The sequence below is a fragment of the Sus scrofa genome, unplaced genomic scaffold, assembly GCF_000003025.6.
Source record: "Sus scrofa isolate TJ Tabasco breed Duroc unplaced genomic scaffold, Sscrofa11.1 Contig59, whole genome shotgun sequence".
Taxonomy (NCBI): Eukaryota; Metazoa; Chordata; class Mammalia; order Artiodactyla; family Suidae; genus Sus; species Sus scrofa.
The window spans coordinates 936,472-952,285 of record NW_018085257.1 but is presented as its reverse complement, the minus strand read 5'-3'; the positions used below and the strand labels follow the sequence as shown (position 1 = coordinate 952,285).

Below are 15,814 nucleotides of genomic sequence, written 5' to 3'. Positions count from 1 at the left end.
CAGGTAGTCACTTATCGAGGTTGGATTCCAACTCAAGCCTTTGGCTCCAAACCTTTGTCTCTTGATCAGTACTCCATTTGTGCTCATAGAATGAAAGCTCCAAGAAGGAAGGGGATGGCTATTTTATTTTCTGTTCTATTCCCAAGGCCAAGAATAACAACTGGAACTTGGTTGAACAAGTGAAGACCTTTACACTCATCTCCTTTGAAGGAAAGTCTTGCTGGCCCCTGGAAATCTGATGCATTCTGGCACAATGGGGCAGACTGACAATTGAAACAGCAAATTTGTTTCAATTTTTACACACTCTCTGGGAAAAAAAAGAGCACATGGCTGTAATATACACATCACACCATATCTCAGTCTCTGCTATTTTTTTACTCCATTTATTCCCAGCTGAGTGAAGTACAGCATGAGGAGGGAGAACCATAGCAGTGTGTCTGAGTTCCTCCTGGGGCTCCCCATCCATCCAGAGCAGCTGGGCGAGTTCTTTGCCCTGTTCCTGGCCATGTATCTGACCACTGTGCTGGGGAACCTGCTCATCATCCTGCTCGTCAGGCTGGACCCTCGCCTCCACACCCCATGTACTTCTTCCTCAGCCACTTGGCCTTCTCTGAGGTCACTTTCTCATCTGTCACCCTCCCAAAACATGCTCCTAAGCATGCAGATGCATCAACAATCCATTTCCTATGTGGGGTGAATTACTCAGATGTATTTTTTCATACTTTTCACTTGTCTTGACAATTTCTTTCTCTCAGTGATGTCAGGTATGTGGCCACTTGTCAGCCTCTCTACTACAGAACCATCATGAGGGAGGGTTTTTTTTTAATTTTGCTGATTGGATCCTGGTTCTTTTTCTTGTGTCCATGTGTTGTTGCACACTCTCCTTCTGTCCCACCTGTCCTTCTGTGCTGACAGTAGCATCCCCCACTTCTTTTGCAAATTTACTGCACTCTTGAAGATGACCTGCTCAGACACCTCCCTCAATGAGTTAGTTATCTTCATCAAGGAAGTCCTCCTTACCTTCTCACCACTGAGTGCTATTTTGGGCTCATATGTCCACATCAGAGCTAGCATTCTGAGGGTCCCCTCCATCAAGATAATCTGCAAAACCTTGTCCACCTGTGGCTTCCACTTATTTGTGGTGTTTTTTTACTATGGGACTCTTGCTGTGACTTACCTATTCCCTTCATCATACAATTCCAAAGTCAAAGGCAGTACTGATTCAGTTATTTATACTGTGGTGGCACCCATGTTAAACCTCTTGATCTATAGCCTAAGGATCAGAGACATGAAATTGGCTGGGGGATACTTCATAGGAGGGAAATTATTTTTGGCAAGTAAGAGCAGTTTTTCTTTTGGCAAGTAAGTTTATTTTGGCAAGTAAGTAAGCAGTTGCTAGTTATATATTGTGTCTGATTGTTTCCTAAAATCTAAATATATTGCAAACTTTTTGGCTTTATTATCCACTCTTAAACTTGTTTCTGCCTGTGACAAATATCTAGTGGAGAAACATAGGTCATTGAACCCCATTTCCAAATTCCCTATTGCAATGTAGGATGTATTCCCAATTGGGTCTTTATTTGTGAGCATAGCCTACCTATGCCTGCTTAATTTTAGATTACTAAAATTAGTTATCTTTTTTTTTTCCCACTGTACAGCAAGGGGGTCAGGTTATCCTTACATGTATACATTACAATTACATTTCTCCCCCACCCTTTCTTCTGTTGCAACATGAGTATCTAGACAAAGTTCTCAATGCTATTCAGCAGGATCTCCTTGTAAATCTATTCTAAGTTGTGTCTGATAAGCCCAAGCTCCTGATCCCTCCCACTCCCTCCCCCTCCCCCTCCCATCAGGCAGCCACAAGTCTCTTCTCCAAGTCCGTGATTTTCTTTTCTGAGGAGATGTTCATTTGTGCTGGATATTAGATTCCAGTTATAAGTGATATCATATGGTATTTTTCTTTGTTTTTCTGGCTCATTTCACTCAGGAGGAGATTCTCTAGTTACATCCATGTTGCTGCAAATGGCATTATGACATCCTTTTTTATGGCTGAGTAGTATTCCATTGTGTATATATACCGCTCTTCCGAATCCAATCATCTGTCGGTGGACATTTGGCTGTCTCCATGTCCTGGCTATTGTGAATAGTGCTGCAGTGAACATGAGGGTGCATGTGTCTCTTTTAAGTAGAGCTTTGTCCAGATAGATGCCCAAGAGTGGGATTGCAGGGTCATATGGAAGTTCTATGTATAGATTTCTAAGGTATCTCCAAAACATTTATATGGGACCACAAAAGACCCAGAACCGCCAAAGCAATCCTGAGAAACAAAAACCAAGCAGGAGGCATAACTCTCCCAGACTTAAAGAAATACTACAAAGCCACAGTCATCAAAACAGTGTGGGACTGGTATCAAAACAGACAGACAGACCAATGGAACAGAAGAGAGAACCCGGAAATAAACCCTGACACCTATGGTCAATTAATCTTTGACAAGGGAGGCAGGAACATAAAGTGGGAAAAATAAAGTCTATTCAGCAAGCATTGCTGGGAAACCTGGACAGCAGCATGCAAAGCAATGAAACTAGAACACACCCTCACACCATGCACAAAAATAAACTCCAAATGGCTGAAAGAGTTAAATATATGACAGGACACCATCAAACTCCTAGAAGAAAACATAGGCAAAACACTCTCTGACATCAACATCATGAACATTTCCTCAGGTCAGTCTCCCAAAGCAATAGAAATGAGAGCAAAAATAAACCCATGGGACCTCATCCAACTGAAAATCTTTTGCACAGCAAAGGAAACCAAAAAGAAAACAAAAAGACAACTTACAGAATGGGAGAAAATAGTTTCAAATGATGCAACTGACAAGGGCTTAATCTCTAGAATATGTTAACAACTTATACAACCCAATAGCAAAAAAACCAATCAATCAAAGGAAAAATGGGCAAAAGACCTGAATAGACATTTCTCCAAAGAAGATATACAGATGGCCAACAAACACATGAAAACATGCTCAACATAGCTGATTATAAGAGAAATGCAAATCAAAACTACCATGAGATACCACCTCACACCAGTCAGAATGGCCATCATTAATAAATCCACAAATAACAAGTGCTGGAGGGGCTGTGGAGAAAAGGCAACCCTCCTGCACTGTTGGTGGGAATGTAAATTGGTAAAATTACTTATCTTTTGCTTCACAAACAGAAAGAACTGATTTTCAGAAAAGACAATGCTAAATGTATATATAAGTAATTACTTCTGACAAGCATTTATTATGTGTCTACTGAGTTTATGGAAATTTGTAGAAGTGAAAAAATGAGGAAAATATTTTTTCATTTGTAGAGTATATTAGTGGGGAAAGAATAAAAATAAACACAATATGCATGTAAATGTCATGGTGTTTAATTGCTATAAAACACAGCAGTGTGAAGACATCAGGAATGAGGGGGATAGGTTGCAATTTTAAGTAGTGTGGTGAGGATTGGTCACTTCAAGAAGGTGATATTTGAAAGAATTCAAGGCACCAAGGAACAGAGCCATGGGGATATTTGCAGGAAAACTATTCCAGGACCAGAAAACAGCAACTACAAAACTCTGAGATGTGACATTGTCAGGTGTGATGGGAGGGGGAGGGGAGAAGAGCAGTGTGAATCATTTTACTACCAACAGGAAACGAGGTCCCTTAATCTTTACAATTTGAATCTTACTGTGAATTATGTGTGTAGCCCTTGGTAGCTCTTCAGCAGAAAAGGAACATGATTCTGCTTTACAGGGGATCATGCTGACTGCCTGGAGAGAAAGGGGCTTGGTGGAAGCAGAAAAACCACCTAGGAGCTCTAGAAACTGTGCCATTAAAAGATCAATAGGCTAGGATAATAGCAGAGGGAGTAGGCAGTATTTGTAGAAAACTGTTTTTTGTTTTAACTCTGAACCAACAAGAGTTCCTGATGCATTGAGAGAAATGTGAGGGAAAAGATATGAGTCAAGGATTCCTATATTTTGATTTGAACCCATGGAGCTGTCACTAACTACAGCGGTCATGAAATAAATGTTGTCTGCCTGTGTGAGAAGCTGAAGGTGATGAGTCTGTAAACAACAATGAGAAAATACCCAGTGTTTACTTAAGATTTACAAAATGCCAGGCAATGTTCTAAAGTGCATTATGTGAAGTAACTTATACAGTCTTTTCAACTACTTGATGTTGGGGGGTGTTGAGTGTTACTTATACTGAGTAATTTTTTTTCTTTTGACTTCAGCCATGGCATAAAGAAGTTCCTGGGCCAGGGACTGGACCTTCAACACAGCAGTGACAATGCCAGATCCTTAACTTCCAGGCCACCAGAGAACACCCTGATACTGAGCAATTTTCACGAGGGAGATGGTGACTGGTGGCTTATCTAAACCAGAAGTACTGATGGATAAACACTAGCCAATATTACCCAGAGACATGGCCAATACACAAATATTTGAGATACTCCATAACTTCCCCTAATGACAAAGTTGCCCAGCTCTGGACACCCTGTTGCTTTTGATAGTTTCTGGTCAATCAGCATAGCCAGACTGACTTTCATGTTATTTCTTTTCTCTCTCTTTTTATGTGTCCTGTTTTTTCCATTTCAATGATTGAAATATATTTTCTGTTATTTCAATATATTTTAGTGTATGTCTAGCAAACTCTCAAGCTAAACTAAGTGTATCTGAGATATTTTTAGATATCATTTAATGCAGGAGAAAGCATTTGATCTTATAGCCATACCTATAAGGCCCAAGGATAATATTTGTAATCCTAAAATAAAGAATCACACTCTCTTTCACATAGGAATTTTTAAAATCCATACTTTACTCTATGATTTAACTGGACCTTAAGGTAGCAAAAATTAGCTACTGTCACTGAGAGGTTCCAGATCCTCAAAGAGAGAGAAAGGATTTCCAGAAAGTTTCCTGAGACTAAAGTTTTGGATAATATTAATTTATAGAGCTATACAGAACCTGTTTCTTTTCTTTTCTTTCTTTGTTTTTTTTTTGGGGGTCATTTTGTTGCCACACCTGTGGCACATGGAAGTTCTCAGGCTGTGGTCAGCCTACACTACAGCCACAGTAACGTGGGATTCATGCCATGCTGGTACACCATAGCTCACAGCAACACCAAATCCTTAAGGCAATGAATGAGGCCAGGGATCAAACCCACATCCTCAGGGATACTAATAGGTTTTGTTACCCCTGAGCCACAATGGGACCTCCCAGAACCTGTTTCTTGATTTACTTAAATATACCCAAGATGTTTTTCCTCCACAATCATTACAATTAAGTGAAGACAATTGGTACCTACCAGTTACCACAGCAATACATTTGTGTCTCCTTAATAGTTCTTGCCAGAATTATCCCTATGTAATCAAATGGCCTTCTTGTAATTACTGCACTTAAAAAAATGAATGGGTCTTTGGAAATATTCACCCCTTTTCTGCAAGTGTTCAAAACAAATCCTCAGTTACTCATGTGTGATTAATAGCCATATGAGGTAACTTACCAAGAGGGCACTCAGACACACATTCTGGCCATTTATTGTTCTGTCCTGTGTGCAGACTACGTATGTCTAGGGACCAAGGTGTGGAAGTAGGTTTGAGCTACTATTGCTCTGGTGGCTGTTGACATGAGTCATAAATATACAAACATTTAGTGCTTATTCATATGAGTCTTTTAAAAAACATTTTTAGACCAGTTTTAGGTTCATGACAAAACTGAGAAGAAGATACAGAGATTTCCCATGTACTCCCTGCCCCTACACATGCAAAGCCTCCCAAACTATCAATAACACCTACAAGAATGGTACATTTTTCACCACTGATGAACCTACACTGACAAACCACATCACCCAAAGCCCATAGTTTACCTTAGAGCTCACTCAGGATGTTGTACTTTCTAGAGGTTTGAGAAAATGTATGGTGGCATATGTGCATCATTATAATATACAGAGTATATTCACTGTCTTGGAAGTTCTCTGTGATCCACCCATTCATCCTTGCCCCTGCCTCACCTCCCACAATTTTACCATCTCTGTAGTTTGCCTTTTCCAGAGTGTCATGTATTGGAATCATACAGTATGTAACCTTTTCAGACTGGCTACTTTCTGTTAGTAATATGCATTTAAGATTTTTACATGCCTTTTCATGACTTGATAGCTCATTTACTTTTAGGTTGAATAATATTTCAGTGGCTGGATGTGTCACAGTTTACTGATCCATTCACCTACTGAAAGACACCTTGATTGCTTAAAAGTTTTGGCAATTATGACTACAGGTGCTATAAACATCTGTGTGTAGGTTTTTGTGTAGACATAGTTTTCAATTCCTTTTGGGAAATATTGAGGAGTGTGATTGCTGAAGTGTATAGCAAGTGTATGTGTTTAATTTTGTAAGAAACTAGCAAACATTTTCCAAAGGTATTGTGCCATTTTGCATTACCACCAGCAATGTACGAGAGTTTCCATTGCTCCATATACTCATCATTATTTGGTGTTGTCAATGGTTCAGAGTTTGGTCATTCTAGTAGATGTGTAGTGGTATCTCATTAAGGTTTTAATTTGTACTTCCCTTATGATGTATGATGTGGAGCTTCTTTCATTTGTTTATTGTAATCTGTGTCTTCCATATGAGTTGTCTGTTAAGATCTTTGAGCCATTTAAAATAGGGCTAATTGTTTTCTTCTTTTAAAATTTCTTATTCTTCTTACCTTTTATTTATTTTTCTACTGTACAGCGTGGTGACCCAGTTACACATACATGTATACATTGTTTTTTCTCACATTACATGTTTCATCATAAGTGACTAGACAAAGTTTGCAGTGCTACACAGCAGGATCTTATTGCTATTACATTCCAAAAGCAATATTCTGCATCTATTTACCCCAAGCTCCCAGTCCATCCTACTCCCTCACCTTCCCCCTTGGCAACCACAAGGCTATTCTCCAAGTCCATGATTTTATTTTCTGTGGAAAGTTTCCTTTGTGCCATATATTAGATTACAGATATGTCATATCATATGGAATTTGTCTTTCTCTGTCTGAATTCACTCAGGATGAGAGTCTCTAGTTCCATCCAAGTTGCTGCAAATGACATTATTTCATTTTTTATGGTCATTATGTATATATACACCACATATTCCTAATCCAATCATCTATCAATGGACATTTGGGTTGTTTCCATGTCTTGGCTGTTGTGAATAGGGCTGCAGTGAACATGTGGGTGCATGTGTCTTTTTTAAGGAAGGTTATGTCTGGATAGATACTCAAGAGTGGGATTCCTGGGTGCTATGGTAGTTCTATGCACAGACTTCAAAGGCACACCCATACTGTTCTCCAGAGTGGTTGTACCAGTTTACATTCCCACCAAGAGTTCAGGAGTGTTCCCTTTTCTCCCCACCATTTATTTGTGAATTTATTAATGATGGCCATACTGAGGTACTATCACATGGTAGTTTTGATTTGCATTTCTCTAATAATCAGGGATGTTGTGCATTGTTTCATGTGCTTGTTGGCCATCTGTGTATTTTCCTTGGAGAGATGTCTATTCAGGTCTTTTGTCCATTTTTCAATTGGGTTATTGGATTTTTGCTGATGAGTTGTACAAGTTGTGTATTTTAGAGATGGAGCCCTTGTCCATTGAATCATTTGAAACTGTTTTCTTCCATTCTGCAAGTTATTTTTTTGTTTTCGTTTTGGTTTCCTTTGCCATGCAAATGCTTGTCAGTTTGATTAGGTCCCCTTGGTTTATTTTTGCTTTTCTTTCTATTGTTTTGGGAGACTGACCTGAGAAAATATTTGTAAGGTTGATGTCAGAGAATGTTTTGACAATGTCTCTTCTGCCATTTTTATTAATATGTCTGTGTGCACCTGTTTTGTGTTCAACTCGTTTGGGGCCATCTGTGCTTCCTCTGTCTTTATATCGGTATCCTTTATATTTTGAAAGTTTTAGTCATAATTTCTCCAAGTATATTTTCAATACCCTTTTCTTTTTCTTCTCTTTCCGGAATTCCTATTATGCATAGATTGGCCCGCTTATTATTATCCCATATGTCTCTTTTATTGCTTTCATGTTTTTTATTTGGTATTCTGTCTGTGGTATTGATTGTGTCATTTTCATTATTCTATCTTCCACATCACTAATTCTTTCCTCTGAATTATTTATTCAGGTATTTATTGCCTTTAGCTCAGTTTGTGTCTTTACAAATGTATTTTAGTTTTTCTTGGCTCCTCCTTATATTTTCTCATTCCTTTCTGAGGTAATCTGCATTACTGTTCATATCCTCTAATTCCTTCAATGTTTTCAACTCTTTCCCTTTTGAACTCAGTATCTGTCAGACTGCAGAGGTCTGTTTCATTGTTGATTGCTTTAGGTGAATTCTCCTATTGCTTTAACTGGGGATGGTTTCTGAGCTTCTTCATATTGCTTGTGTTATTCATTTTCTGTGAATTTGGGGAAGCCAAACTGTAGCCTTGTAAGTCCATTTCTATAAATGAGTACCCCCTTTTTTGGGAGGTTACTATTTATTTTTGGTGTGGGAGCTTGAATCTTTGCTGTCTCTTTCTTCAGCGTGAGCAGACTGTTATCCCCAGGATGCTCAGTGTGTTTTTAAGGTGAAGGAGGCAATGGGAGGGCCATCAGTTAGTGCCTGGTCATTGGGTTCTCAACAGAATCAAAGACCTCCAGGAAAGTGGCACAGGTAACTCCTATTTGCAGGGCCCTGAGAAGTGGTAGTCAGTTCTAGAAGGATCTGCAACATGGCCAGATAATTTGGCAGCAGCAGCAGTGTGTGTGAGTTCCCAGCTTGTGTTTGATTGCAGTGACCTCCTCTGAGGTGATTGTAACTGCAGGTTGTGCCTGTTCAGGGACCCCTAGTGGGAGTGGGCCATGACCATCTCTAGCATCAGTGATTACTGCCACAGTTTGCCTCCACCACCTGTAGACCATACATGAAGTGATCCATTTTACTTAGCCCACATAGGAGGTGCTACACAGGCTGTTCCTTGTTGCAAGTTCCTGTGAAATGATAGGGATCTGGCATATAGGTACTGCCCTGAACTTTCAGCAGTGGCAGCAGTAGGGTGGATGTATTCCCAAGGGTGCAAGAGCACCAAAAGGTGATTTGGTCACAGTGCCTTCCTCTGTGATGCCTTGATGTGATTGGGGATGCAAGTGGTGCCTGTTTACTGACCCCTAGTGGTGTTGGGCCCCTGTAACTTCTGCAGCCAGAAATAACTGCAGTGGTTTGCCCCTACCACCTGTAAGTCATAGTAGCACCTGATCCTGGTTAGCCCCCACAGGATGTGCTGCAGAGGGTGCTCTTGGTTGAATGTTCCTGGGAAGAGACAGTGATCAAGCATCTGGGTACTGCCCAGAATGTTTGGCAATGGCAGCTGCAGGGCAGGTGTCCTCTCAGGGAAGCAAGAGTAACATCAGGTGGTGTTCTATCATAGGGTCCTTCTCTGTGATGCCCTCTGAAGTGATTGGGGCTGCAAGTGATTTTTGTTCAGATATCCCCAGTGGTGGTAGGCCATGCCCACCTCTGGAGTCAGGAATAATTGTGGTAGTTTGCTCCCACCACCTGCAGGTCTGTTCCTCCATGGGCTAGCAAGCAGCTTCCCACTGCTAGAGACACCAGGTCCACAGAGGCCTAGCAAGCAGCTTCTGGCTACATAGGGGCTGAGGCTGAGATGCCCAGTCCAGGTCAGTCCAGTGAGCAGCTTCCTGCAGGAAAGGAGGCCTGGTCCACAGTGAATGTCAAAAGGTTTCTGGCTGTGTGTGTGGGGAGGGGGTTCACAAGGAATGCTCTGCCCTCTTCTAGCCTGCACGCATGCATGCACACTTGGGTGCAAGCAGTTACCTATGGCTGTGCACCCCTCCTCTCTCCCCTTCCAAACAGTGTCACCTTGTCTCTCATGTAGGTCAGGACCTTCTCCTGGGTTCCCTATGCTGTGGCTTTCCATTCCCCAGCCCTTAGCCTACTGCTCCCCCTGCCCACAGCACACCATTCCTTAGCCCCTTAGGCTGTCTCCACACTGCCAACCCCAGCCTATAACCAGGGACTGACCACCAGAGCCTAAGTCTCAGCACCTAGTCTGTGGTGTCTGTGCCAGTGGTTCAGATGATCTGTGTATCTCTCACTCTGCTTTTCCATTCTCAGAACTCCTGCCCTTTACTCAGAATCTTGGAGGTCACTCCAGCTTGGCTGATGTTTCTGTTGGTTAGGTGAATTCCCAGGGTTTTTGTTCCCTTTCTCCTTCACAGCTCCCTCTCAGGAATGCTAGTACTGTCCTGATTCCTTTTCTCTCTGTCTCTTTCTTTTGTTCTACCCAGTTATGTCAAGTGTTTCTTGCCCTTTTTGGAGTTTTAAGTTCTTTTGGCAGCATTCAGTTGATGTTCTGTGTGAGTTTTAAATGTAGATTTTTTTTGATGTGTTTGTGGGAGAGGGTGAGCAAGCCCTCTTAATTTTCCACCATCTTGCCTCTGCTGATGGTTTTCTTTATTTTTTTTAATTTTATGTATTTAATGAACTTTATTTTTTAAAATTACTGAATGAATTTTATTACATTTATAATTGTACAACAATTAACATAACCCAATTTTTTAGCATTTCCATCCCAAACCCCCAGTGCATCCTCCCACCTCCCAACCTGTCTCATTTGGATACCATATGTTTTCCAAAGTCTGTGAGTAAATGTCTATTTTGCAAAGAAATTCATTGTGTTCTATTTTTAGACTCCACATGTAAGTGATAGAATATGATGTTGGTGTCTCACTGTCTGGCTAATTTCACTTAGCCTGATAATTTCTATGTCCATCCATGTTGCTGCAAATGCCATTATTTCTTTCTTTTTATTTGCTGTGTAATATTCCATTGTGTACATGTACTGCATCTTCTTTATCCATTCCTCTGTCAATGGACATTTAGGTTGTTTCCATGTCTTCAATATTGTATGTAATGCTGCAATGAATATTGGAGTGCGTGTATCTTTTGGAGTCATAATTATCTCTGGATAGATGTCCAGGAGTGGAATTGCTTAATAAAATGGTAATTCTATTTTTACTTTTCTGAGGAATCTCCGTACTGTTTTCCACAGTAGTTTCACCAATTTACATTCCCACAAACATTGTTATAGTGTTCCCTTTTCTCCACACCCTCTCCAGCATTTATGTTTTTTAGATGTTTTGATGATGGCCATTTTAGCTGGTGTAAGGTGGTACCACATAGTGGTTTTGATTTGCATTTCTCTAATAATGAATTATGTTGAACATATTTTCATTTGGTTTTTGGCCGTCTGTATGTCTTCTTTGGAGAATTGTCTGTTAGTTCTTCTGCCCATTTTTTGATGGAGTTGTTTGTTTTTTTGGTGTTGAGCGTCAGGAGGTGTTTATAAATTTTGGAGATTAATCCCTTGTCAGTAACTTCATTTGCAAGTATTTTCTCTCATTCTGTGGGTTGTCCTTTCATTTTGTTTAGGGTTTCCTTTGCTGTGCAGAAACTTTTTAGTTTAATTAAGTCCCATTTGTTTATTTTTGTTCTTATTGTCATTACTCTAGGAGGTGGATCTGAGAAGATATTGCTTTGGTTTATGTTGGAGAGTATTTGGCCTATGTTTTCCTCTAAGAGTTTTATAGTATCCAGTATTATATTTAGGTCTTTAATCCATTTTGAGTTTATATTTGTATATGGTGTTAGGGAGTGTTCTTATTTCATTCTTTTACATTTGGCTGACCAGTTTTCCCAGCACCACTTATTGAAGGGGCTGTCTTGTCTCCATTGTATATTCTTGCCACCTTTGTGATTCCAAACAATGTTTAAAATATTTTGCTCTAATTCTGTGAAAAATATCCTTGCTAATGTGATAGGGATTGCATTGAATCTGCGGGTTACCTTGGGTGGTATAATCATTTTGATTATATTGATTCTTCCTTTCCCAGAGCATTGTATGTCTTTCCATCTGCTTGTGTCATCTTTGATTTCTTTCATCAGCATCTTATAGTTTTCAGAGTACAGATCTTTTGTCTCTTTAGTTAGGTTTATTCCTAAGTATTTTATTCCTTTTGATGTGATGGTAAATGGGATCATTACCTTAATTTCTCTGATCTTTCATTGTAATATATGGAAATGCAGTTGATTTCTGTGTGTTAATTTTGTATCCTGCAACTTTGCCAAATTCACTGATGAGCTCTAAGAGTTTTCTGGTAGTGTCTTTAGGATTTTCTAGGTATAATATCATATCATCTGAAAATAGTGATAGTTTTACTTCTTCCTTTCCAATTTGGATTCCTTTGATTTATTTTTCTTCTCTAATTGCCATGGCTCAGACTTCCAAAACTCTGTTGAATAATAATGGCAAGAGTGGTCATCCTTGTCTTGTTCCTGACCTCAGTGGGAATTTTTTCAACTTTTCATCTTTAAGAATGAGGTTTGCTGTGGGTTTGTCCTATATGTCCTTTATTATGTTGAGGTAAGTTCCCTCTGTGCCCACTTTCCTAAGTTTTTTTTTTAATCAGAAATGGGTGTTAGATTTTGTCAAAGCCTTTTTCTGTGTCTATTGAGAGGATCGCATGGTTTTTATTCTTCAGTTTGTTAATGTGATGTATCACACTGATTGATTTGTGGATATTGAAGAATCCTTGCACCACTGGGATAAATTCCACTTGATGTTGATGTACAATCCTTTTAATGTATTGTTGGATTCAGTTTGCTAGTATTTTGTTGAGGATTTTTGCATCTATATTCAACAGTGAAATTGGCCTGCAGTTTTCTTTTTAACATGTGTGATATCTTTGTCTGGTTTTGGTATCAGGGTAATGGTAGAATGAGTTTGGGAGTGTTCCTTCCTCTGCAATTTTTTGGAATAGTTTTAGAAGGATAGGGATTAGCTCTTCTCCTATTGTTTGATAGAATTCTCCTGTGAAGCCATCTGGTCCTGGACTTTGGTTTGTTGGAAGTTTTTTAATCACTATTTCAATTTCATTACTTTTGATTTGTCCATTCATCTTTTATATTTCATCTTGGTTTGGTCTTGGAAGATTGAACTTTTCTAAGAATTTGTCCATTTCTTTTAGGTTTTCCATTTTATTGCACTATAGTTGCATGTAGTAGTCTCTGATGGTCCTTTGTATTTATGTGATGTCTGTTGTAACTTCTCCTTTTTCATTTCGAATTTTATTGATTTGAGTCCTCTCTCTTTTTTTTTCTTGATTAGTCTGGTTAAGGGTTTATCAATTTTTTTGATCTTTTCAAAGAACCAGCTTTTCAGTTCATTGATCTTTTCTATGGTTTTCTTTGATCTATTTCATTGATTTCTGCTCTGATCTTTATCATTTCTTTCCTTTTACTAACTTTAGGTCTTGTCTGTTCTTCTCTCTCGAGCTGCTTTAGATGTAAAGTTAGGTTGTTCATTTGAGCTTCTTCTTGTTTCCTAAGGTAGGCTTGTTTTACTATAAATCTCCCTCTTAGAACTGCTTTTGCTGCATCCCATATGAGTTGGAGTGTCATATCCTTGTTGTCATTTGCTTCTAGGTATTTTCTAATTTCCTCTTTGAGTTCTTAAATGATCCAATGGTTGTTTAGTAGCATGTTATTTAGTCTCCACTTGTTTGTGTTTTTCTGCAGTTTTTTTCTTGTTGATTTCTAGTTGTATAGCATTGTGGTCAGAAAAGATGCTTGATATTATTTTAATTTTCTTAAACTTACTGAGACTTGATTTTTGGCCAAGGATGTGATCAGTCCTAGAGAATATTCCATGTGCACTTGAGAAGGATGTATATTCTACTGCTTTTGGAAGGACTATCCTATAAATATCTATTAAGTCCATCTGGTCTAATGCTTCATTTAGGGACTCTCTTTCCTTGTTGTTTTTCTGTCTGTATGATCTTTCCATTGCTGTATGTGGGGTCTTAAAGTCCACCACTATTATTGTGTTATTGTCAATTTCTCCTATTAAGGTTGTTAGCAGTTGTCTTTTGTATTGTGGTGAGCCTATGTGGGATGAATATATATTTACAACTGTTATATATTTTCTTGGATTGATTCTTTGATCATCATGTAATGACCTTCCTTGTCCCTTAGAATATTGTTTATTTTAACATCTATTTTGTCTGATATGAGTATTGCTACTCCAGCTTTTTGGGATTCCTGTTTGCATGTAATATTTTCTTCCATCCTCTCACATTCAATTTGTTTGTTTTTATTTTTCCCTTGAAGTGAAGTGGGTGTCTTGAAGAGAGCATATATATGTATATATGGATCTTTTTTTTTTTGTATCCATTTGGCCAGTCTATTTTTTGGTTTAAGCATTTAATTAATTTATATTTATAGTAAATATTGATATGCATGTTCTTACTGCCATTTTATTAACTGTTTTGGATTTGTTTTTGCTGCTCTTTTTACTTCCCTTCTTCTCTTATTCTCTCATCTTGTCATTTGATGACTATACTTAGGAGGTTGTCTTTGAGTTGATTTTTCTCATTTGTGTTTGTATCAATTATTGATATTTGGTTTTTAGCTACACTGAAATTTTGATATGAGTCTATATGTATGTATGTGTATATATATATATATGCATGTATATATATATGCATGTATATATATGTGCATGTATATATATATGCATGTATATATATGTGCATGTATATATGTGTGTGTGTGTATATATATATATATATATATATATATATTTATATGACGGTTTAAATTGTTGGTCTCTTAATTGCAAGTGCATCTACATTGTCCTGTACTCGTGCCCTCCTCTTCTCATGATTTCTGATTTTGGTAGCGTATTTGTACATGGATGATTTTCTACCTTTACTGTATATACGCCTTTAGTTGTGAACCTTGTCATTTGTGGTACTTTTGTTTCTTGTGGAGGCCTTTTCTTTTCTGACTAGAGAATTTCCTTTAGTGTCTATTGTAAAGCTGGTTTATTTATTTATTTCTCTTGTATTTTTTTGTCTTTTTACCTTTTCTGGGGCCGCTCCTGTAGCATGTGTTTATTCCCAGGCTAGGGGTCTAATCAGAGCTGTAGCCACTCACCTATGCCAGAGCCATAGCAATGAGGAATCTGAGCCGTGTCTGCAACCTACACCACAGCTCAAAGCAATGCCATATCCTTAACCCACTGAGCAAGGCCAGGGATTGAATCCTCAACCTCATGGTTCCTAGTCAGATTTGTTAACCACTGCACCATGACAGGAAATCCTTAAGCTGGTTTAGAGTAGCTCAATTCTCTTAGCTTCTGCTTATCTGTAAAGCTTTTGATTTCTCCTTCAAATATGAATGAGAGCCTTGCTGGATAAGGAAATCTTGGTTGGAGGTTTCTTCCTTTCATCCTGTTATGTATATTTTGCCACTCCCTCCTGGTCTGCAGGGTTTCTGTTGAAAAATCTGCTGATAATCTTATCGGGGTTCCCTTGATGTTGTTTCTTGCTTTTCCCTAGCTGCCTTCAATATTTTCTCTTTGTCTTTAATTTTGGTCAGTTTCATTAATAATGTGGCTTGTAGTGTTCCTACTTGGGTTTATTTTATATGGTACTTGTTGTGCTTCTTGGATCTGAGTGAGTGGTTCCTTTCCCATGTTAGGTAATTTTTTTGGCTATTATCTCTTTGAATATTTTTTTTCTGTCCCTTTATCTCTCTCTTGTCTTCTGGCATGACTATAATATGGATGTTGGTTCATTTAACCTTGTCCTAGACTTCTCTGAGACTCTCTTCATTTCTTTTCATTTTTTTTTCTATTTTCTGTTCTGTATCAATGATTTCCACTAGTCTGCCCT

At 38.7% G+C, this 15,814-nt stretch overlaps 1 protein-coding gene across 1 annotated transcript; it reads left to right on the top strand.

The window, feature by feature from the left end:
* The first annotated feature begins 409 nt into the window (after nt 1-409).
* LOC396794 (olfactory receptor 50) lies at nt 410-1,366 on the top strand. Its single transcript, XM_021082236.1, is given in 4 exon segments — nt 410-507; nt 756-874; nt 877-926; nt 929-1,366. Coding segments are annotated over 4 exon segments (705 nt in total).
* The last annotated feature ends 14,448 nt before the right edge of the window (nt 1,367-15,814 follow it).